The sequence below is a fragment of the Fukomys damarensis genome, unplaced genomic scaffold (genome assembly GCF_012274545.1).
Source record: "Fukomys damarensis isolate Sample0158 unplaced genomic scaffold, DMR_v1.0_HiC HiC_scaffold_1, whole genome shotgun sequence".
NCBI classification, from domain to species: domain Eukaryota; kingdom Metazoa; phylum Chordata; class Mammalia; order Rodentia; family Bathyergidae; genus Fukomys; species Fukomys damarensis.
In genome coordinates, this window is record NW_022900913.1 from 53611704 (window position 1) to 53634261 (window position 22558).

The window sequence follows — 22558 nt, forward strand, 5'->3', positions numbered from 1 at the left end:
GCATGTGTTAAGGATAACATTCATTTAGCCTTCTGAGCTTCTGGGCAGACTTCACGACCTGGCCAGGGCTAGCAGCCTTTTTGTCCACTGCTTTGACAACACCCACAGCAACTGCCTGTCTCCTATCACAAACAGCAAAAGGACCCAGAGGAAGAGAGTCAGAGACACTCCTGACACACATGTGCTTGCCTGGATGGCAGCATCACCAGATTTTAAGAATTTGTGGCCATCTTCCAGCTTCTTAGCAGACCAGTGATCAATCTTTTCTTTCAGCTCAGCAAACTTGCAAGCAATGTGAGCTGTGTGACAGTCCAGCCCTGGCACAGCCAGCACCATCTGTCCAGGATGGTTCAGGATAATCCCCTAAGCAATGAAACTGGCTGCTTCCATTGGTGGGTCATTTTTGCTGTCACATGCAACGTTGCCATGACAAACATCTTTGAAAGACATGTTCTTGATGCTGAAGCCCACACTGTCCCCAGGAAGAGCTTCACTCAAAGCTTCATGGTGCATTTCAACAGATTTTACTTCAGCTGTGACATTGACTGGAGCGAAGGTGACCACCATGCCAGGGTTGAGAACACCAGTCTCTACTCAGCCCACAGGCATGGTACCAATATCACCAATTTCGTAGATACCCTAGAGGGCAGCCCCGAAGGCTTGTCAGTTGGGCGAGTAGGTGGTAGGATGCAATCCAAAGCTTCAAGCAGTGTGGTTCCACTGGCATTGCCATCTTTATGAGTGACCTTCCATCCCTTGAACCAAGGCATGTTCAACTTGAATCCAGCATGCTGTCACCGTTCCAATCAGAAATTGGCACAAAAGCTACTGTGTCAAGGTTGTCACAGATTTTATTAATGTAGATTCTGACTTCCTTAATGATTTCCTGGTATCTCTTCTAGCTACATGGCGGCTCAGTGGAATCCACTGTTAACTGCAACAATGAGTTGTTTCAAACCCAGTGTGTAAGCCAGAAGGGCACGCTCCTAATTTGCCCATTCTTGGACATACCAGCTTTGAATTCACCAACACCAGCAGCAACAATCAGGAGAACTGTCTGCCTGAGATGTGTCTATAGTCATGTATTTGATAAAGTCTATGTGTCCTGGGTCATCAATGATAGTCACATAATTCTCGCTGGTCTCAGATTTCCACAGGGAGGATGTCAGTGGTGATACCACACTCACACTTGGCTTTCAGATTAGCCAAGACCCAGGCATACTTGAAGGAACCCTTCCCCATCTCAGGAGCCTCCTTCTCAAATTTTTCAATGGTTCTTTTGTTGATGCCACAACATTTAAGATCACTGGTAGTGGTGGACTTGTCTGAATTCACATGTCCAAATATAATGATATCAATGTGAGTCTTTTCCTTTCCTATGTTGGCTTTGATCTTGGGGTGATTTTCACTACACCTGTGCTCTCACAGCAGAACCATTATGGAACGTACACGTGCACATACCACCTTTAAAGACAGGGCCTCTTCATTGCTAAGATGCCTGGGCTGAGCTCAAACTTGTGATCCTCTTGCCTCAGCCTCCCAGAGTGCGAGAATTACAGGTGTGCCCCACCAAACCCTACAAAATAGCTCTTTTACACATTGTAAATCTGAAATTACCTTTAATCTACCTCCTGGTTGTTTAATCATTTGGCTCGGTATAGAATTACAGATTTTTTCCATTTAAATTTATTGGTACATTTTTAGATATACAATATAGTTACATTCATCATTGGGAATTTGTACCTTTACATGGTGTACCTTGGTGCTTATTTTTCCCCCATTCACCTGCCCTCCCCTCAAACCCTCCACCTTTCCTATTCACAAAGACTTTGTTTCCATTTTGTCCTTTTCTCATATTTTTTCTTTTCCCTTCTTTCCTTTCCCCTACCCCTCCCACTTCCCCTACTCCTTTAGACACTTTCTTCCTATTTCACATTATCAATTATTCAATTTGATCATTATTTATACTTTTAGTTTTTCATACCAGAGAAACTATTTGGTATTTACACGTTTATCCTATTTATTTCAGTTAAGAGTATGGCCTCAATGTGCATCCACTTAGTTATAACTGTCTCAAGCTTTTTGTTCTTTGTGGCTGAGTAGTACTCCATTTTTTTTTTTTAATCTTTATCCAGTTTCCAGTTGATGGGCAAATGGGCTGTTTCCAAGTTTTAACTAATACAAACTATGATGCTATAAACATGAGTGTACATATGTCGCTGTGCTATGATTCTCTTAATTCTTTTGGGAAGATACCCAGCAGAGGAATAGCTGGGTCAAATGGGACCTCTAATCCTAGTTCTTTGAGGTATCTCCATATTGACTTCCATAGTGGTAGCACCAGTCTGCACTCCCACCAACAATGAAAAAAGATTCCTTTCTTCCTACAACCCCACCAGCATTTGTTATTGGCTGGCTTCTTGATATCAGCCATTCTTTGTGGGGTGAGGTGGAATATCAGTATTGTTTCATCTGCATCTATCCAATGACCAGTGATGTTGAACATTTTTTCATATATTTACTTGCTGATTTTACTTCTTCATCTGAGAAATGTCTGTTCATTTCAGATGCCCATTTCTGAATTGTGTCTTTATGTTTGGGGGGCTGATTTTTTTAAATTCTTTATATATTCCAGATAGTAGACCTTTGTCTAAGGAACAGCTGATAAAATTTTTCCCACATTGCAGGTTGTCTTTTATCTCTGTTGGTGATTTCTCTTGTAATGCAGAAGCTTTTTAATAAGATGAGATCCCAGTTGTTGATTCTCTAGCTAGCTCCCATGCTACTGAGATCTTGTTCATATGCCAATGTCTTTGAGAGTTCTACCTAGCTTATCTTCCAGCAAGTTTAATACTCCATTTTATTTTTTTAAAATCTTCTTTATCCAATCACCACTTGATAGGGAATTTCCTGTTTTAATGTGTAGCTCTTTAATTGACTTTGTTTTAGTTTAGTGCATGGTGAAAGATAGGGGTCTAGTTTTAATCTTTGGCAGGTTGAAATCCAGTTTTTCCAACAGCATCTATTAAAGAGGCTATCTTTCCTCCAGTAAGGATGGTTGGCTCCTTTGTCAAAGATGAGGTAGCTGAGTATGTCCAGAGTTGTTTCTGTATCTTCTAATCTATTCCACTGATCCTCAGATCTGATTCTTTGCAAGCACCATGCTGTTTTTCTCATGGTGGTTTTGTAGTATAGCTTCAAGTCAGGGATTGTGATACCCCCATTTTCTGATATCCTTTTTTATCTATTTTTTCAAAGTGTTGTAGTTCTCGATGTGGAGGTCTTTTTCTTCCTTCATTAGACTGATTCCTAGATATTTTTATGTTATTGGGAAAGGAATTATTTCCCTAATTTCTCTCATTGAGTTTGTTATTTGTGTACAAGAAGGCTATTGATTTTTGAGTGTTGACCTTGTATTCAGACACTCTACTGAATCTTTCAATTAAGTCTAGAAGTCTTTTGGCAGAGTTTTTTGGTCTTGTATGTAGAGTATCATATCGTCAACAAGTGAAGACAGTTTAACTTCTTCCTTTCCTATCTTTATTCTTTTTACTTCTTTCTCTCGTCTAATTGCTGTGGCTAATTTTTCCAGAACTATATTGAACAGGAGTGGTGGTAGTAGACATCCTTGTCTTGTTCCTGATTTTAGGGTGAAGGTCTTCAGTTTTTGACCATTTATATGATGTTGGCTGTTGGTTTCTCATAGATAGCCTTTGTCAAGTTGAGACAAAGACCATCTATTCCAATTTTCTGCAGGGTTTTTATCATGAATGCGTGTTGAATTTTATCAAATGATTTTTCTGCACACCTATTGAGGTGATCATATGGTTTTTGTCCTTGGCTCTGTTAATATAGTGTATTACATTTACTGATTTACATATGTTGAACCACCTTTGCATCCCTGGGATAAATCCGACTTGGTCAGGGTGTATGATCTTCTTGATGACCCTCTGTATTCTGTTTGCCAGTATCTTATTGGGGATTTTTGCATCTATATTCATTAGGGAGATTGGCTTGTAGTTCTCTTTTTTGGTTGGGTCTTTCTGTTTTCGGGGTCAAGGTGATGCTTATTTCCAGAAGTGAATTTGGGAGTATTGCTTCCCTTTCAATTTCACTGAAGAGTTTGAGAAGTAGTGGCATTAGCTCTTCCCTACATTTCTTGTAGAATTCAATAGTGAAGCCATCAGGACCTGGGCTTTTCTTTTTGGTAAATTTTTAGTAAATACCAAATAGTTTCTCTGGTGTGAAAAACTGTAATAGTACATAAGATCCTAATGATATAATTGACAATGTGAAATAGGAAGAAAAGGGCTAAACGTGCAGGGAAAGTGGGAAGAGTAGGGGAAAGGTAACAAGAGAAGAGAAAAAATATGAGAAAGTGAAAAAATGGAAAAAAGTATTTGTAAATGGGGGGGAAGGGAGGTCAGGGACAAGGGGAAAAAATGAGAACCAAGATCTGTCACGTAAAGGTAAAAGATAGCAATGATGAATGTAACTGTACTGTATACCTAAAAATGTACCAATAAACTCAATGAGAGAGAGAGAAAAAATTTTAATCATGTTTTCAATTTCACTGATTGTAATTGGGATGTTTATAATTTTCATATCTTCTTCATTCAACTATAGTACTTCATGTGTATTTAGGAATCTGTCCATTTCTTCTGTGTTTTCCACTTTATTAGAGTACAGGTTCTCAAATTAAGTAGTGATGATACTCTGAATCTCTGCTGTATCTGTTATGACTTCATCTTTTTGTTCATAAATGCACAGATTTGAGCCTATCCTTTCCTTTTTTTATAAGGTTGGCTAAGGGTTTATTGATTTAATTTATTCTTTTGAAAAACCAGCTCTTGGGGCTGGGGATTTAGCTAAGTGGTTCAGTGGCCTGCCTTGCAAACACAAGGACCCGAGTTCAATCCCTGGTACCAAAAAAAAAAACAAACAACTCTTTCATTTGTTGATTTTTTTGTATAGTTCTCTTAATCTCCATTGCATTGATTATTGCCCTGATCTTTATGATTTCCTCCCTTGTATGAGTTTTGGGCTTGTCTTGCTTTTCTTTTTCTAGGAGCTTGAGGTTCAGCATTAGGTTGTTTATTTGAGGTCACTCTGTTTCTCTAGTAGGGGCATTCACTGCTATGAATTTCCCTTATAGAACTGCTTTCATTATGGCCCCATAGATTCTGGTATGTTGTATTGGCATTATCGTTTAATTGTAGAAACTGTCTAATTTATTCTTTAATTTCCTCTGTGAACCATTGGTTGTTCAGAGGAGTGTTATTCAATTTCCATGTGTTTGTGGAGTTCTTGCTGTTTCTTATGCTATTGGTCTCCAGTTTAATTGCACTATGTTCTGATAATATACAAGGGATAATTTCACTTCCTTTGCATTTACTTAAACATGTTCTATGAGCTAGTATGTGCTCTATTTTGGAGAATGACCCATGTGCAGCTGAAGGGAATGTATATTCTGATTTTGTGGGGTCTGTAGACATCTAGTAAGGCCATTTGTTCAAAATCTTGATTCAGTTCTAGTATTTCATTGCTGATTTTTTGTCTAGATGATGTCTATTTGTGGCAGTGGGGTACTAAGGTCCCCCACTACAATAGTATTAAGACTTACTTGTATTTTCATGTCCATTAATATTTGCTTTGAAAAATGAGAACCAAGACCTGTCATGTAAAGTTACAAGAACCCAATAATGAATATAACTGTACTGTATACCTAGAATGTACCAATAAACTCAATAAAAAGAAAAGAATATATATTTGTTTTGTATAGTTGGGGGCATTAGTATTTGGTACATATATATTTATGATTGTCATCTCTTCCTCTTGTATTGTTCCCTTTCCAAGGAAGTAGTGACTTTCTTTGTCTCTTTTAATTAGTTTTGATTTGAAATCTATTTTGTCTGCAAATAAGATAGCTACCCCTACTTTTTTCCAGGTTCCTGTTGCATGGAAAACTGTTCTCCATACTTTCACTTTCAGTCTATGAATTTCTTCTTTAAGTAGGTGTTTTTCTCATATACAGCATATTGTTGGATTTTGCTTCTTAATCCCTTCTGCCAGTCTATTTGTTTTGATTGGTAAATTGAGACCATTCACATTGATGTTTATAACTTAGCTACCCCTACTTTTTTCCAGGTTCCTGTTGCATGGAAAACTGTTCTCCATACTTTCACTTTCAGTCTATGAATTTCTTCTTTAAGTAGGTGTTTTTCTCATATACAGCATATTGTTGGATTTTGCTTCTTAATCCCTTCTGCCAGTCTATTTGTTTTGATTGGTAAATTGAGACCATTCACATTGATGTTTATAACTCTGATGTTTTTCATTTTTCCCATCTCCTTTTAATTTCTTGCCTTGCCTGATGGATTTGCTCTGTTGGGCCTCATGGAGTTCTGACCTTGTCTTATTCTATGACATTGTTTAGAATTATTTGTAGCTCTGGTTTGGTATTCATGAAGTTTCTCAGGTGTTCTTTGCTGTGTAGAAGTATCTTATTTCCCCATCAATTTTGAAAGATAGTTCTGCAGGATGCATCAATCTAGGCTGGAGGTTGTTTTCTTTTAGGGCTTGAAATGCCTCATTCCAAGCTCTCCTCGACTTGAGGGTTTGTGTTGTAAAGTCTGCTGTGATCCTGATGGGCTTTCCTTTGTGAGATTTGTTTCTTTTCTCTGTTTGTGGTATTTTGTTCTTCTGTTAGGTTTCTGGGATCTTGATTATTATATGTCTTGGTGTAGGTTTTTTTCTATCATGGCTATTTGGAGTCCTATATGTCTCATTTATCTGTATGTCAAATTCTTTTGCTCTGTTTGGGAAGTTTTCTGTCATTAATTTTGTGAACAGTTTTTTTAATGTCATTTGTACTTTCTCCTGCTGAACTCCTATCAGTCTTATATTATTCTTTGTGTCATCTAGGAGCTGTTGGATCAATTTCTCATGGTCCCTTACTATTTTGAAGAGATCTCTCTTTTCATGATCACTAACCACCATCCTGTCTTCTATATCTGATATTCTGTCTTCATATTGGGCAGTCTGCTGTGTATACTTTTTTTTTTTTTTTTTTTTTTTGTTTTTTTTTTTGGTTTTTTTGAGACAGGGTCTCACTGCATAGTTGAGACTGACCTGGAATTCACTATGTAGCCCAGGCTGATCTTGAACTCACAGCGATTCTCCTGCCTCAGCCTCCAAAGTGCTGGGATTACAGGCATGCACCACCACACCCGGCTGCTGTGTATACTTTCAATAGAGTTTTTAATCTCCTGGATATCTGCTTGAATCTCTTGACCCACTTTGTTTTTTATTTTGGAGGGGTTTTTGTTTGTTTGTTGTTTGTTGTTGTTGTTGTTGTTGTTGTTTTGTAACAGGGATCAAACTCAGGACCTTGCACTTTTGAGGCAGGTGGTGGAACCACTAGGCTGAATCCTTGGCTCCTCTGCTTGAATCTCTTTCATGGTTTCCATTTATTTCCTATGCTCAGCATCATGGCTTTCATCATGGTCCTGAGCTCATCTACTTTTTTAAATCTGTTTCTGTTCTAGAGTCTCTAATCATGTCTTTCATTCTGCTCACCATCTCTGTAGTTATCTAGAAATTTATTTGTTTTGAATTTTTCTAGAGCCTCATCTGTTTTGTAACTTCCCATGCTATCAGTTCAGGGTATCCAGGTGGTTGATTATCAGACTTTTCCACCTCATTTCCCACAGAATTTGCCATTGGTGAGCTGGAAGTCTGGGTTTGTGCCTTGTTTAGGTGTCTTCTCATTTCTATTTTTGTTGTTGGTACTGTTTTTTGTTTAATTTCTGGGTTGATACTTCAGTATTGGTTATTGTAAGTATCTTTTTTGCTTGTGTTTAGAGCCTTTATGGAATGATTGCTTCTCAGAAGTGTCTTCCAGATATAGATGGTCTTTAGGTTTTGAGTCTCTAATGACTCTTAGGCAATTAACCACAGTGGTCTGGTGTGCCTTTATTGTAGATTTTCTTCACTTTTCTAGTGGGCTTCAGTTTTCATCAAGGAGCCTCAGAGAGAGCCTGTTGCTGTTGTTCACTTCTGCTCTATCTTCTGGAGCTCAGAACAATGTCCTTTATGAACCCCCTGCACCTCTGTGTGGATTCAGGCATCTGTGAGGCTCAGCAGCCAGAGGCATGCAGTGGGAGAATGGGGGGTGTACTGCTGCTGCTGCTACTGCTGCTGCTGGTACCTGCACAACTCAGCTCCTCAGAACCTCCTCAGTCGCCCAGGAGTGGTGCTACCAGCAGCCCACTCGAATTATAGATTGAAAGCCATTTTCCTTCAGAATCTTGTAGCCTTCAGCATTGCTATTGGCAGTTCACTTCCATCTTGAATCTGGCCTTTGGTGCACTGCTTTTGTTTCTCTTTGGGGTTTGCTTTTTGTTCTTAAGGCTAAATACCAGAAAAATCTGTTATGGACAAGGTTTTTGTCCATTATGTTTTGGATACTCAGATATGGACTCATGAAATATACATGTATTCTTCAGTTCTGGGAAATTTTCTTACATTATTACTGTAATAATTTCCTCCCTATATCTACTCTAATTTTTCACTGAAACTTTTAGTGGTTATATATCAGACTTTGGAGAATGATCATCTGATTTTCCTATATTTTCTGTAATCCATCTCTTTTTTCCTTCACTCTGAGAGATTTCCTGGACTTAGCCTTCCAAACACTCCATTGCATGTTTCATTTCTGCTATTAAATTTTTAATTGCCCAGAAGTCTTCTTAAAATTTGTTAGTGGGTGAATTCTTATCTTTTCTCTGATGACATAACTGAAAATGTGTTTTATGTATTTCTCATAGCTTTATGAATTAACTTTTCTCTTGGTGTTTTCATTTATGCTGGTTGTTTGTTTTGGTCTCTTTCTTCCAAATCGCAGGTTTTCCTCAAATGTCTGCTCTAGGACTGACTAATAACACTTAGAAGTAAGATCCTGAAACACTGACTGGAAGCTCTGTGCCAGTGTACGTGTGTGTCAGGTGGTGTCATTCACTGCTAGGGTGAGCCAGTGGTGACCCATTCGTTTCACTGAGACCTACCCTAACCACAAGTATGGTTAGAAGTCTTCTCCTGAGATGATCCCTTCCCGAAGAGGCCTTCTCTCACCTCCCTTAGGGGATATACACCCAGCTTTCTGCTTCTAGGGGACAGACAGAATTTCACTTACTGCTCAAATTGCTTGGTATGCCAAAATCTAGAGTCTAAATTCAGTCTCCCAGAGCATAACCCTCCAGGCGTCATGGACACTGGTGACAGCCGCACAAAAGGGAGTCAGCCAGTCCCAGTTTCCACTCTGTGCCACTAACGTCATGAGTTCCGGGAGCCTCAGCTTGCTCCTTAGCCTCTCCATTTAGACTTCACCCTTCTCTGTCTGCTGCTTCCATTACCAGTCTTCAGAGTGCCTTTATGTTTTCAAAACATCATCTCCTTACCCACCCTTGAGGATGTATGCACCTACAAAAAAAACCTTACCTTTTTATTTTTGTACCAGGAGTCAAACTCAGGGACTCCCAACTTGCCAGGCAGACACTGCACCACTGAGCTATATTCCTACCCCTCTTACTGTCATTTCAGGAAGTAACAGACTTTTTTTCTTTTTTCTTTTTTAGGCAGAGTCTCACTATGTTGCCCAGGCTGGCCTCAGACTCTTGATCCTCCTGCCTCAGCCTCCCAAGTAGCTGTGACTACAAGCACGCATCACAGGCTCAGATATGTACATTCAATCTGCCACGCTGAGTCACCAGTCTCTCCGAAACTCCACCTTCTCTTTGCTGAGCTACCACTATCTGGTCTCCTCCCATGTAGGCGTTCATGCCCAATATCCTTAGCTAGTGCCTCCTCCTCTACTCTATCTTTAAACACGGAGGGCCCCAAAGATTGCTTATGGACACTACTCTGCTGTGTCCATATATGTCAGGCTTTCAGCACTATCTACAGGGCTGGGGTAAAGCACTTGCCCAGCAGACACAGGCCCTGCCTTTGATCCCCAGCACTATTGTGGCGGTCCGGCCGTCACTACATGAACGTACCTGAGTTGGGGAGTGAGGAATGAGAAAGGACAGCACACTCAATAGTGTGGAGACAAGAGGTCCGATTTATTACACAGAAACAGCTCCTTTTAAAGGCAGGCCAACAGGAAGCATCAAGCAATATTAGGGAGGAAATCAAAGGTCAAACTTAACAAAGTCCTTGACCCCGGCGTGGTGGTACACGCCCGTAATCCCAGAAAACTAGTCTGGATTACAGTGAGCTCCAGGTCAATCTCATCTGCATAGCTGAGACCCTCATGTCAGAAAAGCCAAATAGAGTCATAGATTGTGTCAATGCCTCAATGGTAGAAGAAGTTACTTTTCCAATGTCAAATGCCAGCGGGCTCCCACAATTCCCCCTTTTTTATTATATTTAGAGCAGTGAGCTTCCCAGCTCAGCAGAAAGACTGTGCCTGTCTTAGGTGAGAAATGTCCAGAGAAATCCCTTACCCGTCATCAAGCCATGAGAAGTTTAATACTCATGCTCTGTCTTAGGTTGGTATTTCTCCACAATTCTCTTACCCGTCTTTGACTACCAGCCATCTGCAGGAATTATACCATGGGTTGTAAAGGCTTGACATATAGCTTTCTCTACCTCTATCAATATTTGTAAACCTTGATCTTCATACCAGGACTCATTAAGCTTTTACAGGCATCATTACCAAGGGAGGTTGTCTCAAAACTATCACAGAATGAAAGGGAGTCATCATCTCTGAGAATATACAATTGGTCAATTTACAATTAAAACAGCTATTGTCATATTCATTATCAGTTTCATTTACAATCTCTATACTTTTTACTAATAACATATAAGGAGCGTTAACACAAGACATTATATTAGAGGCACCTATGGCAACAATATTGAAACTAAGGCTAGTAACTTTGACATCTGACCATAAACATATTTCTCCCAATGCAGCAGCAAGTTTTCAAATGTTGATTTGAGGAAAATGTGAATCTGTCCACCAAAGTCCAGAAGAAAGGCTAAGACCAGCAGATGAACTGTTTGATGTAGTGTTGGTTAAAGATTGAGGAATGTCCTTTTTGTCCCAGAAAAACTTCTCAATGTAGCAGTCTCATTTTCTTTATAACATAGAAACATTACTTTATAAATGACCAAGTATATTTGTATTATTCACCAGTACTGGCACTTCACGTGAATCAGATGAGACAGGATGTGCAAGGAGAGGATCTGGCACATAAGTCCAATGTCCTTGAGGATTGGCATCACATCTTGCAGGAACTGACATCAGCAGGAGTATCCACATGACGAATCAGCCTTTCTGGTAGCCGTCGAGCTCCATCATGTTCCTGCGAGAAAACACAAACATGCCCTCAGCCCCATATTAAAACGGGGTCAGGTCCATACCATTGGCTAGTTAAAGGATCTCTCCATTTTACCAAAGCATATGGAGAACCTTGTGGATGCCAAAATTTTCTGCTGCTGAATGGCCATTCTTATCGATTTGTAAAAAATTTAGAATGTAAGTAGCATGATTTAAATAATTTCTAGGTGAGGAGGGATATAACTCCCCCTTTTTTATTTTTTGAAGCTGTAGTTTCAGTGTGCCATGAGCACGTTCAACTATTCCTTGTCCTTGGGGATTATAAGGGATACCAGTAACATGTTTAATATGCATCTGTTGACAAAAATTAGAAAAGGCTTTACTAGTATAGCCAGAACCATTATCTGTTTTAATCTTTGAAGGCACTCCAAGAACAGAAAAACAAAAAAGACAATGTGTAATAACATGCTTTGTAGCTTCCCCAGTTTGAGCGGAGGCCAAAATAAAACCAGAAAATGTATCAATAACAACATGAATATATTTCAATTTTCCAAATTCCATGATATGGGTGACATCCATCTGCCATAATTGATTAGGAAGCAAACCTCTAGGATTAACACCATAATGTGGAACAGAAGAAAATTGAGGACAAGTGGAACATTGTTTAACAATTTGTCGGGCAGCTTCTTGAGGAATCTGAAATTGATATCTAAGAGTACAACTATTCTGGTGATGGAGTTGATGAGATTGACGAGCTAAATCAATTTTTGAAAATGCAATAAATTTTGTGGAGACATCAGCAAGATGATTCCCCAAAGACAATGGACCAGGTAAAACAGCATGAGCTCGAATATGTCCAATAAAACAAGGAAGAGAACGAGCATGAATACAATTTTGTACTTGAATGAAAAGTTGTTGAACTTCTAAACTACTGGTATTAATACAGGCTACAGTTTCTAAAAAAGGAAGGGCTTTAGCCAGATATTGACTATCAGTATATAGATTAAAAGAAACATGAGCAAATTCCTGAAAAACAAAAAGAATGGCACGCAATTCAACTACTTGTACCGAAGCAGCAGGTGTGGAAAAAACCTTTTCATGACCATCAATAACATAAATGCTTTTCCATTAGAAGACCCATCAATGAAAATAACAATGGCATCAGGTATAGGCCTAAATGAAATAATTTTTGGAAAAATAAAAGATTGAAGATTTGCAAATTGTAGCAATTGATTAGGTGGATAATGAAATTTAATTTGACCTGAAAAATGTGCAAATGCAATAGCCCAAGAATCACAATTCTGAAACAGCCAATCTAGTTGTTTTCCTGTAAAGGGAATTACAATACTGAAAGGTTCCAAACCAAAATATTTCCGAGCATTACATCGGATTGATTGAATAAGTTGGGCAACAGCTTCATAATAAGGTTGTAAATTTTTAGCAGGTGAAACAGATAAGTGTAACCACAATAAAGGTCCGTCCTGCCACAAAACCGCTGTAGGGGAATGTTTGGTTAGAAAAATAAAAGCTTCTAAGGGTTTTTGATAGTCAAAATAAAATATCTGTTGATTAGAAATGGCTATTTCCACCTTTTGAAGAGCCAATCGTCCTTCATATGTAAGGGTCCTGGGGGAAGAAGGATCAGGATCCCCTTTCAAGATGTCAAATAATGGTTTTAATTCTCTAGTAGTTAATTTTAAATAAGGCCTTATCCAATTAATATCTCCTAACAATTTTTGAAAATCATTCAAAGTTTTCAAATTATCTTTTCGAATCTGTAACTTTTGGGTAAATATTTTTCAAGGATAAAGTTGATATCCCAAATATGAGAAAGGAGGTTCCTGTTGAATTTTTTCAGGAGCAATAACTAATCCATAAGCATTTAAAACCTTTTGTAAATAAACAAATACAGTAAGCAATAGTGGTTCATCTTCATTTGCTAAAAGAATATCATCCATATAATGTATCATATAAACAGGATAACTTTGTCTAACACAGGAAAGTGCCTGTGCTACAAACTTTTGACACAAGGTAGGGCTATTTGCCATACCTTGAGGCAAAACTCTCCATTGGTACCTTTGCATAGGCTCCTGGAAATTAATAGAAGGAACACTAAAAGCAAATTGTTTACAATCTGTAGGAGCTAGAGGTATAGTATGAAAACAATCTTTTAGATCAATAATTATTTTAAAAGTATTTCTAGGTATTGTGGAAGCAAGGGGGAGACCAGTTTGTAATGTTCCCATGATTTCCATAGTTTTATTAATCTGTCTTAAATCTTGTAATAATCTCCATTTACCAGATTTTTTCTTTACAACAAAAATTGGGGAATTCCAAGGAGAGACAGACGGTTCAATGTGGCCTTTATCTAATTGTTCCTGCACTAACTGTCGGATGACTATTAATTTTTCATTAGTTAAGGGCCATTGATCAACCCAAACAGGTTTTTCATCTTTCCAGACTATTGGATCTGCATGGGGTGCAGGCATGTCAATGACTGTCGCGAGCCGCGACGTCAGGATCCTGCCAGCAGGTCCTAAACCTGAAAGGATGAGGACAGAGAGACGGGAGACTCCTTTCTTCTCATGTTGCTTGCTTTATTACAGAACCTCTCCTTTTTGTACTCTCCAGCTGCATGGAAGTGAGGGCTGCACGGGAGCGAGGGAGCGAGGGTACCGCCCACACATTCCAGAGGGAAACAACAACCATTATGGGTTACATCTGCTACCAGCTGAACTCGCCCGTGGCTATGGGCGACAGCACGTCCGTGCCAGCCAGGTGACGCAAAGTTCAATCATGGCTAGGCCTGTGTCAAGGCTCACCGTAATGGCTCGCCATAAATGACCCCTAGGGAAAATATCCCAGGCCTTGTCTAGGAGAATGGGCTGTCAGAGTCACAGGAAATTGAATTCCTTGACCTTCCTTTCCTAAACCAACATTAGGCAAGAATCCTTGATCAAACATTTGATTAGAAACTTTTTGATTGGGGCTATATAAATAGACTCCCATCTGTTGCATGGCATCTCTTCCCCATAAATTAACCGGGAGGCCAGGAACAACATAAGGCTGAAAAGTCCCACAATGTCCTTCAGAATCACTCCAATTTAACATATCAGTACTTTGTTTAGGATTTTTACTTTGACCAATGCCTTGTAATTGAGAGACAGTCTCCTGCAAAGGCCATGTGGAAGGCCACTGGTCAGCAGTTATAACAGAGACATCAGCACCAGTATCTAATAACCCAATAAAAGATTTTCCTTGAATTAACAATTTTATCTCTGGCCTATTGGCTCCAATAGACTGCACCCAATAAACATCTGAGGACCCAAAACCTTTATTCCCTCTAATGGCTTTTTTATATTTTCCTGAGGTAACTATTCTGGGTAAAAGAATCAGTTGAGCTATATGCTGTCCAGGCTGAATAACAGAGATTTGAGAAGGTGAACAAACCATAATTTTAATTTCTCCAGTATAGTCCTCATCAATAATTCCTGGGGAAATCATAAGCCCTTTCATAGTAGAGGAACTCCTACCCAACAAGAGACCCAAAGTATCTTTAGGTAGTGGCCCAAAAACTCCAGTGGGTAGGGCTTGCATTCCCATTTCAGGGGTTAATACTGCATAGGAGGAGGAACTGAGGTCCAATCCTGCGCTGCCTGAGGTGGCTCGAGATAAGTCCTGAACGGATTTTTTGACTGATTTTGAGGGCTGATCTGAGGTTTTGGATTCTGAAATGCCCCAAAAATTTGATACGGGGCCTGAGGCTGGCCCCTCCATCCATTTCCTGACTGGATAGGATTACCCATAATATCTTTTTTAGATCTGCATTCATTGGCCCAATGTTTTCCTCTTTTACATTTAGGACATAAACCAGGTTCTTTAGGAGGCTTTGAAAAAGATCCATTTTTTTTACATTGTGGGCAGTCTCGTATTAAATGTCCTCCCTGACCACAGCCAAAGCAATTTCCATTATTTCCCTTTTTCGGAGGGCCCCTTCTATGTTGTTGATATAAAACCTCTTTTATAGTTTTTCCTTGTAAAGCTGCGGCCATGGCAAGGCCTTGAGTGTAAGAAGGACCTATATCCGCACACAAGCGAACATAATCTGATAAATCAGCCTTCTTTCTAAAAGGACGAAGGGCGGCTTGGCAGGCAGAATTAGCATTCTCATAGGCCAATTGTTTTACTAAAACTATACCAGCTTCAGATTCTCCTATGACTCTGCTGGCCGTTTCTAACAAACGATCTAAAAAATTTTGAAAAGGTTCATCTGGCCCTTGTCTGATTTTAGAAATATCTTCTGAGGCTCGTCCAGATGAAGGAAGTTTTTTCCAAGCATTCTTAGCAGCAGTATTAATCTGAGCATACACACCTGGGGGAAAACCTAATTGCTGAGTAACCTCAGCATAAGTTCCCTCTCCTGCTAGCATCTCATAAGTTACATTAAGTTCTCCTTGCTGTCTATTAAGATCTGCTACTTTCTGGCATTGTTCTGAATATTCAGATTTCCATAACAAATAATCTCCTCCAGCTAGGCAAGCCTTAGCAATCTGTTTCCAATCAGAAGGTGGCAAGGCCTCAGTTGCAAGAGAATCTAGCACGGCTAAAGTAAAAGGGGCAGTTGGCCCATATTGGGCACAAGCCATTTTTAATTCTTTTAATTGCTTAAAAGGAATTGGAGCATGTTGACGAACAAGGTTTCCTTGAGCATCCTGAGTCTCAAAAACTGGGTAGGCCAGAGAAAATGCAGATACATCCTCACCCTCTTTAAGGGCTTGTTGTAAACCCTGTTGAACTGGAGACTTAAGGAGTTGGGAGTTTACTCTCACAGGCTTCCAGCCTTCACAAGGTCCTGAAGCCAAAGCAATCAAAGAAGGTTCCTTTTCTAACCGATTGTCACAAGGGGAAGGATTAAGATTTGCCACTGGGCTAGGCATGTTTTTAGGAGGTTTATGACTAGTCCATTGAGCTTCCATTTGTTGAGACAGATTTTCCATCATTTTTTCTATTTTTTCCATCACTTTTTCTATTTTTTCCATCCTGTCTTCTAACTGAACTTTTTGTGAATCTTTAGTATGGGCTGCTGCCACTGAAGGCTGCCATACATTTTCATAATATTTAGCAGCTTCTTCCTCAGGGCCTAGGGGCTCTGGAGGAGCCGTGGGAACAATAGTTTCACTTTTGTCATAAGATTCAGGTTCCTCTACACTCAATAAATTTTTAAAAATATGTACAAAAAACATGTAACTAATACTGGCTCCCATTTTTAATATTTACAATAAAATTCACAGCTCCTTATCTTTTCGTTGAGGCCTCCTTCTTCTCTGCAGTGTCCTTCACTGGATCCCTCAATACCCAGGCCCCACGTTGGGCACCACTTGTGGCAGTCCGGCCGTCACAACACAAACGTACCTGAGTTGGGGAGTGAGGATTGAGAAAGGACAGCACACTCAATAGTGTGGAGACAAGAGGTCCGATTTATTACACAGAAACAGCTCCTTTTAAAGGCAGGCCAACAGGAAGCATCAAGCAATATTAGGGAGGAGCTCAAAGGTCAAATTTAACAAAGTCCTTGAGCCGGGCGTGGTGGTGCACGCCTGTAATCCCATAAAACTAGTCTGGATTACAGTGAGCTCCAGGTCAATCTCATCTGCATAGCTGAGACCCTCATGTCAGAAAAGCCAAATAGAGTCGTAGATTGTGTCAATGCCTCAATGGTAGAAGAAGTTACTTTTCCAATGTCAAATGCCAGCGGGCTCCCACACACTATGAAATATATAAATGCATGCACACAGACATACTACCCAGAGCTGAAGCAGAACACATCTCCCACCCTAACCTTTGCCTAACAGACCTGTCCTCCTGCATCTCTCTAGATATTGCAAATGCAGCAGAATACCTAATCCCCCGTCCCACTGTCATCCTCTGAAGGCAGGTCATCTCTTGATCTTCTCTGTTTCTAGTATTCAAACTAAAATGAAGAGGGTCGGGGATTTAGCTCAGTGGTTCCCCTGCTTGCCTCACAAGCGCAAGGCCCAGAGTTTGATTCCCGGAATCAAAAAAAAAAAATGAGGAGTCACCCTTGATTTTTAATTCTCTCACTTAAGTCATGAAAGACCCAGGACCTCCACCTCACCTCTTACACTCTTACAGTGGTTTCTTCATGGATCTTCTTATTCTCCCCTTGCCCCACAATTCCCTCCATAACAACGAAGGTCATTTTAGTGAAAGACAGATCTTACCACACCCCATTATTTTGCAATAAGCCCCAACTCCTTACCCTGCTTCACACAGACTGGTATTCTTTTTGTTTGTAAAATACAGTGGCAGCTATCTTGTCTCTCCACAGTAGCCCATCCTATATTGTAGGGTAATTTGTATTTTATTTTTCTCCCTTTTTCCTATTTTTGCTTGGCCCAAACTTGCTCTGCAGAGCCTGTTTTTTCCTACCTTTAATTAAAAAATGTGAAATTTTGCCACCATTTTAAAAAAAAAAAAAGATACAGGGCCAGGGATTTAGCTCAGTGGTTCCACCACTTGCCTCATAAGCACAAGGTCCTGAGTTTGGTCCCTGGTACCAAAAACAAACAAACAATCAAAAAGATACAATGGCTTTTTATTTATTTTGTGGTGCTGGGGATTGAACCCAGGGCCTATAGTAGAAGAGGCAAGAGCTATACCACTAACATACCCAGACCCTGGACTGGCATCTTACCCTTTCCAACTGCTTCAATCTCATCTCTGCTACTCCTGTCTATTCTGTAGCCACACTGGTGTTTCTGCATTCAACAAACTCATTCCTATCTTTGGGTTTTTACAGCGTATTTCCTTTACTTGGAATGTTCTCTTTCTCATCATTGAAGCCCAGCCTCTGTATCATCTCCCCAGGAAAGACTATTCCTGACCCTCAAACCTAAATTACTCTAGTGATTAAATTGCTGTAGTTTTTCTCTTTCTTTCCATTCTCTGCCTGCTGTATAATTTCATCTGATGTTCCCTTTCCTTACTTGCTTGTTTTTTTGTGTGTTTTTGTTGGTGGTGGTGGTTTGTTTGTTTGTTTTGGGTACCGGGGATCAAAGTCAGGTCCTTGCACTTGTGAGGCAGGCAGTGGAATCACTGAGCTAAATCCCCAGTCCCTTACTTGCTTGTTTAGTACCTTTCCACCTGGAATATGAGCTTTAGGACCTTAGGAATCTCACCCATTTGGTTCAGGGCCGAGGCCATAGTGCCCAGAGCAGTCCCTGGCATGCAGTTGGCACATCAGCCTGGTCTGAAGAGGGCACACTGAGTAGCTCCTGGAAGACACAGGGAAAAGGACACACAGTTATGCTTGTAAGTACTGAAAACCAGTGTGCTGAAAAGCTCTGGCTATGCACAGAGCTGGGTGGGTGTCTCCAGTTTGGCGCCACTGGGTGGGCGTCTGGATGGTGGGGCTGCCAAACCCCATGGGTGGGATGCTTACAGCTCTCGGGCTCTGCTCTTTTCCACCACAAAGCAGCAGCACCATCCCAGATGTCACATTCCAAAATGTCTCCTTCGAACCAGGGATTTAGCTCAGTGGTTCCGCCGCCTGCCTCACAAGTGCAAGGTCCCGAGTCTGATCCAGGCTACCATAAATAAATAAATAAATAAATAAAAATGTCTCCAAACACTGCTGAATGGCTCCCAGCAGGAGAAAATGTGCCCCAGTGGACAACCACTTAGAAGTGGAGTGAAAGCCTAGGATCAAAGTCCAAGGTCTCTTTACAGTCCTTTCTCCTTGTCCTCCCTCTTCCTGCCTGAGATATCAGGTATTCAGATCTTCACCTGGTTGAGTTTCTTTCAGATTCCATTTCGTTTACCAGAGTAAAGTCAATTCTTTTTTTTTTTTTTTTTTTTTTTTTTTTTTTTTTTTTTTTGTACCTAGGATGGAATTTAGGACCTCAGGCTTGCCAGGCAGGCACTGTGCCACTGAACTACATCCCCGGCCCTGTAAAGTCAATTCTTTTGTTTTCTATTATTTGGTTTGGTTTGGTTTTTTTGGTTTTGGTACAGGGATTGAACTCAGGGCCTTGTGCTGAGTTACATCCCCTTTTTAATTTTTTTTTTAACCTTGAGACACAATTTTACTAAGTCATTAAATTACCCAGGCTGGGTTAGAGCTTGCAGTTCTCCTGCCTCACCCTCCCAGAGTGCTGGATTACAAGTTTGCACTACCACACACAGTCCTGACCTCCTTTTTCCTGAGTATCATGTAATGCATGATTCATGCCACCAGCTGCACAACTGGTGGCATTTTAAACCTATTAACAGTAACCTAACAACAGCAGCGGTTGGCATCCACAAGCTTGTAGGGCGCCCTATTTGAACATGGCCAAATCAAGCAAAAAGATGGCACAGATCAGTTTTTCAGTACTGTGACTTAGATTGGCTTGTTCTTGGATTTTGCCTTGGTATTTCTTGATTTATCTTGTAGCACTAATCTAAATCCAGTTCCTACAAGTAGTTGGTACTAAGGACTGCCTTCTTTGGCCAGTAAACAGCATGGAGAGATTCTGTTGTTCAGCACTGGAACCCATTAGGGACCAAAGATGATACTATTGACTGATCAACAGTTCTTTTCATTTATACCATAAAATGTAGGGTGGTAGCATCGATTTACAAGGGTCTTTTGTTATTGCTGTGTTTTTCTGAGGATTAATAGAGGAACAACAAACCCCATTTTTCTTCTTTTTTTTTTTTTTTTTGGTATTGCTGTGTTTTTTATTGTCATTGTTGCTAATGTTTTGCTATCCTGATGTCTTAGCAGTTACTGTGCTCATCCCTAGGACAAAATACTCAACACATGCAACTTCAAGGAGGAGAGATGTATTCTGGCTCCTGTTTCAGTAGTCTTTGTCCTTGCACAGTCTGCTGGCTCACAGAAGAAGCATGGAAGAAGGGACTAGCACAGAACAGCTAGCTGCTTACCTTATGGCTCCCTGAAGTGTAGCATCAAGGGTGGAACTAGGGAGAGAGACACACCTTCTGAGTCAGGCCCACACTGATACACTCCTCCCACTTAAACTCACCTCCTAACACTAAGGCCTCTACCACTGAGCTACATGCACAGGATTAAAAAAAAATTTTTTTACATCACTGTACAACGTTCTGAGAAAGACAAACCAATGAAGAACTAAATGAATCTGTGGATTAAAAAAAAAAAAAGAACCAGTGGTTGCCAAGAATTTTAGAACACTGAATATTGTGCATGATATAGTAATTATAGATATATAATGGTAGATACGGTCAAAACTCATTCAAGAGTGAACTTTGCAGGGCATGGTAGTATATACTTGTAATACCAGCACTCAGGAGGTTGAAGCCGGTGGATCACTGTGAGTTCAAGGCCAGTCTGGGATTCATACTGAGTTCAAGTCCAGCCTGAACTGAACTGTACAATGAGACCCTGTCAAAAAAAAAAAAAAAAAAAAAAAAAAAAAAGTAAAACAAAGGTACCCATCTGGTGTCTCACAATGGTAATTGAAAGGCTATGGCAATGTATGGTAAACCCTGTATTTTAGGTTCATTTATATCATAAATGTGAAATTAAAGTCCTGGTATGTAGTAAGTAGTTCATAAAATATATCATACAACACATAATTTTATAAAAGCCAGTGCTAAAGGGGCCGAGGATTTAGCTCAGGGGCACCGTGCCTGCCTTGCAAGCACAAGGTTCCGAGTTCATCCCCAGTACAAAAAAAAAAAAATTTGTATTACTAAGAATAAATTCACGTGGAAGAAAAAATAAAATGAAGCCAGTTGTGGCAGGCAGGTTTTAGGCAGGAGGTTCACAATTTCAAGCCCATCCTGGGCAATCCAGCAATTTAGATCCTGTCTCAAAATTTGTAAAATAAATAAATGATTAAGAAAAGGCTGAGAACCCAGTGTTGTGGCCATGCCTGTAATCCCAGTGCCTGAAAAGTTGAGGCAGGAGGTTCACCACAAGTTCAAGGCCAGCCTGAACCACATAGGTCCTGTCTCAAAATGAAAAGGCTGGGGATGTAGTTCAGCAGAAGGGCCCTAGGCTCAATCCCCAGTACCACGCAAGCGAGCTACACAAAGAGTAACTATAATATTTGATAGATATCTTAATCAGCTTTCCTAGAGTAACCATTTTATTGTGCAAATGCTTCATCCCACAAAGCTCAAATGTCCACCCTGGAGAGCTGCAGGGACGATCAAATGAAAAAAGTGGACTTATAATCTCTAAAATATTGCTACTGGTGAAGAGCAAAATGTGTAAAATAATTTGAACTAGAACTAAAACTGCTCTGCGTCCTTCTAAGACTGCAGCCGCCCCTCTCCCAAAGGGCCTTGAAGGGAGAACCTCGACTACGAACCCAACCTCCTCCCAGATGGGGGCGCACGCAGCACCCTCTCCACACCCCCACCCCACCCCCCGGCCACCACAACTGCCCGAGAGCGCAGGCGCGGAGTTACACCTCGCGAGAAAAGGGCGACACGAGCGGTCGCTGTCTCGCTGTGGCTCCACCCCTGCAGAACGTCCTCCATGGTTGCCCTGGAAACGCATTCTGCAGGAACTGGCAGACACCAATGAGAAGGGAACGAATGCCACGAACGAGCCAATCAGCAGGGAGCAGCGCGGGGTTTAAACCTGAGCTGGGCTAACTCCTCCCGGCGTGGTGCGGAGGAACGGCTGTTGATTTCTGGTGGGGTGCGCGAGGAGGCTCTCCTGGGGCTCCGGTATTCTGCTGCTGCCCGGTGAAGAGGAAGCCATGGCGGTCCGTGTCACCAGGGTGAGCCCCTGCGAGTCCTGAGCGAATGCGACCTTCCTCTTTGCGGGCCTTTCTACCTGTCTCACCTGCGGAGCCTCCGGGGCGAGAGGGGAAAGTGATGGCGATGCAGGGAGGACCTGAGAGAGTGACATCGGGCCCCTGGCGTGGTCGGGAGTTGGGAGACGGACAGAGGGAAGTGAGAGAGAGGATTAGACTCATGTTGGATAAAGATTTTGGAGGCCGGGGATGTAGCTCCGTGGTGCAGCGCCTGCCTGGCAAGTACCAGGTCCTGAGTTCGTTCCCCTACCGTATTTTTTTAAAAAAGTCTTGGGAGTCGCGCAGAGAAGCATTTTTAAAAAGTGACGGCAGCCGGGGATATAGCTCCGTGGTTCCGGCGCCTGCCTCTCAAGCGCAAGGATCCGAGTTCGTGCCTAAATACCAAAAAAAAAAAAAAAAAGGG

General features: G+C 40.9%; 1 protein-coding gene and 1 pseudogene across 1 annotated transcript in view; one reads left to right on the forward strand and one right to left on the reverse strand.

Moving 5' to 3' along the window:
- Positions 1–7: 7 nt before the first annotated feature.
- On the reverse strand, positions 8–18565 carry LOC104871456 (annotated as a pseudogene).
- Positions 18566–21842: 3277 nt separating this feature from the next.
- Ccnb1 (cyclin B1) overlaps positions 21843–22558 on the forward strand; it is a 9647-nt gene continuing 8931 nt past the window's right edge. Inside the window, exon 1 of the mRNA XM_010637293.2 lies at positions 21843–22119. Coding sequence (XP_010635595.1) covers positions 22099–22119 — 21 coding nt within the window. The 5' untranslated portion in view covers positions 21843–22098. The remainder of the gene's footprint in view (positions 22120–22558) is intronic.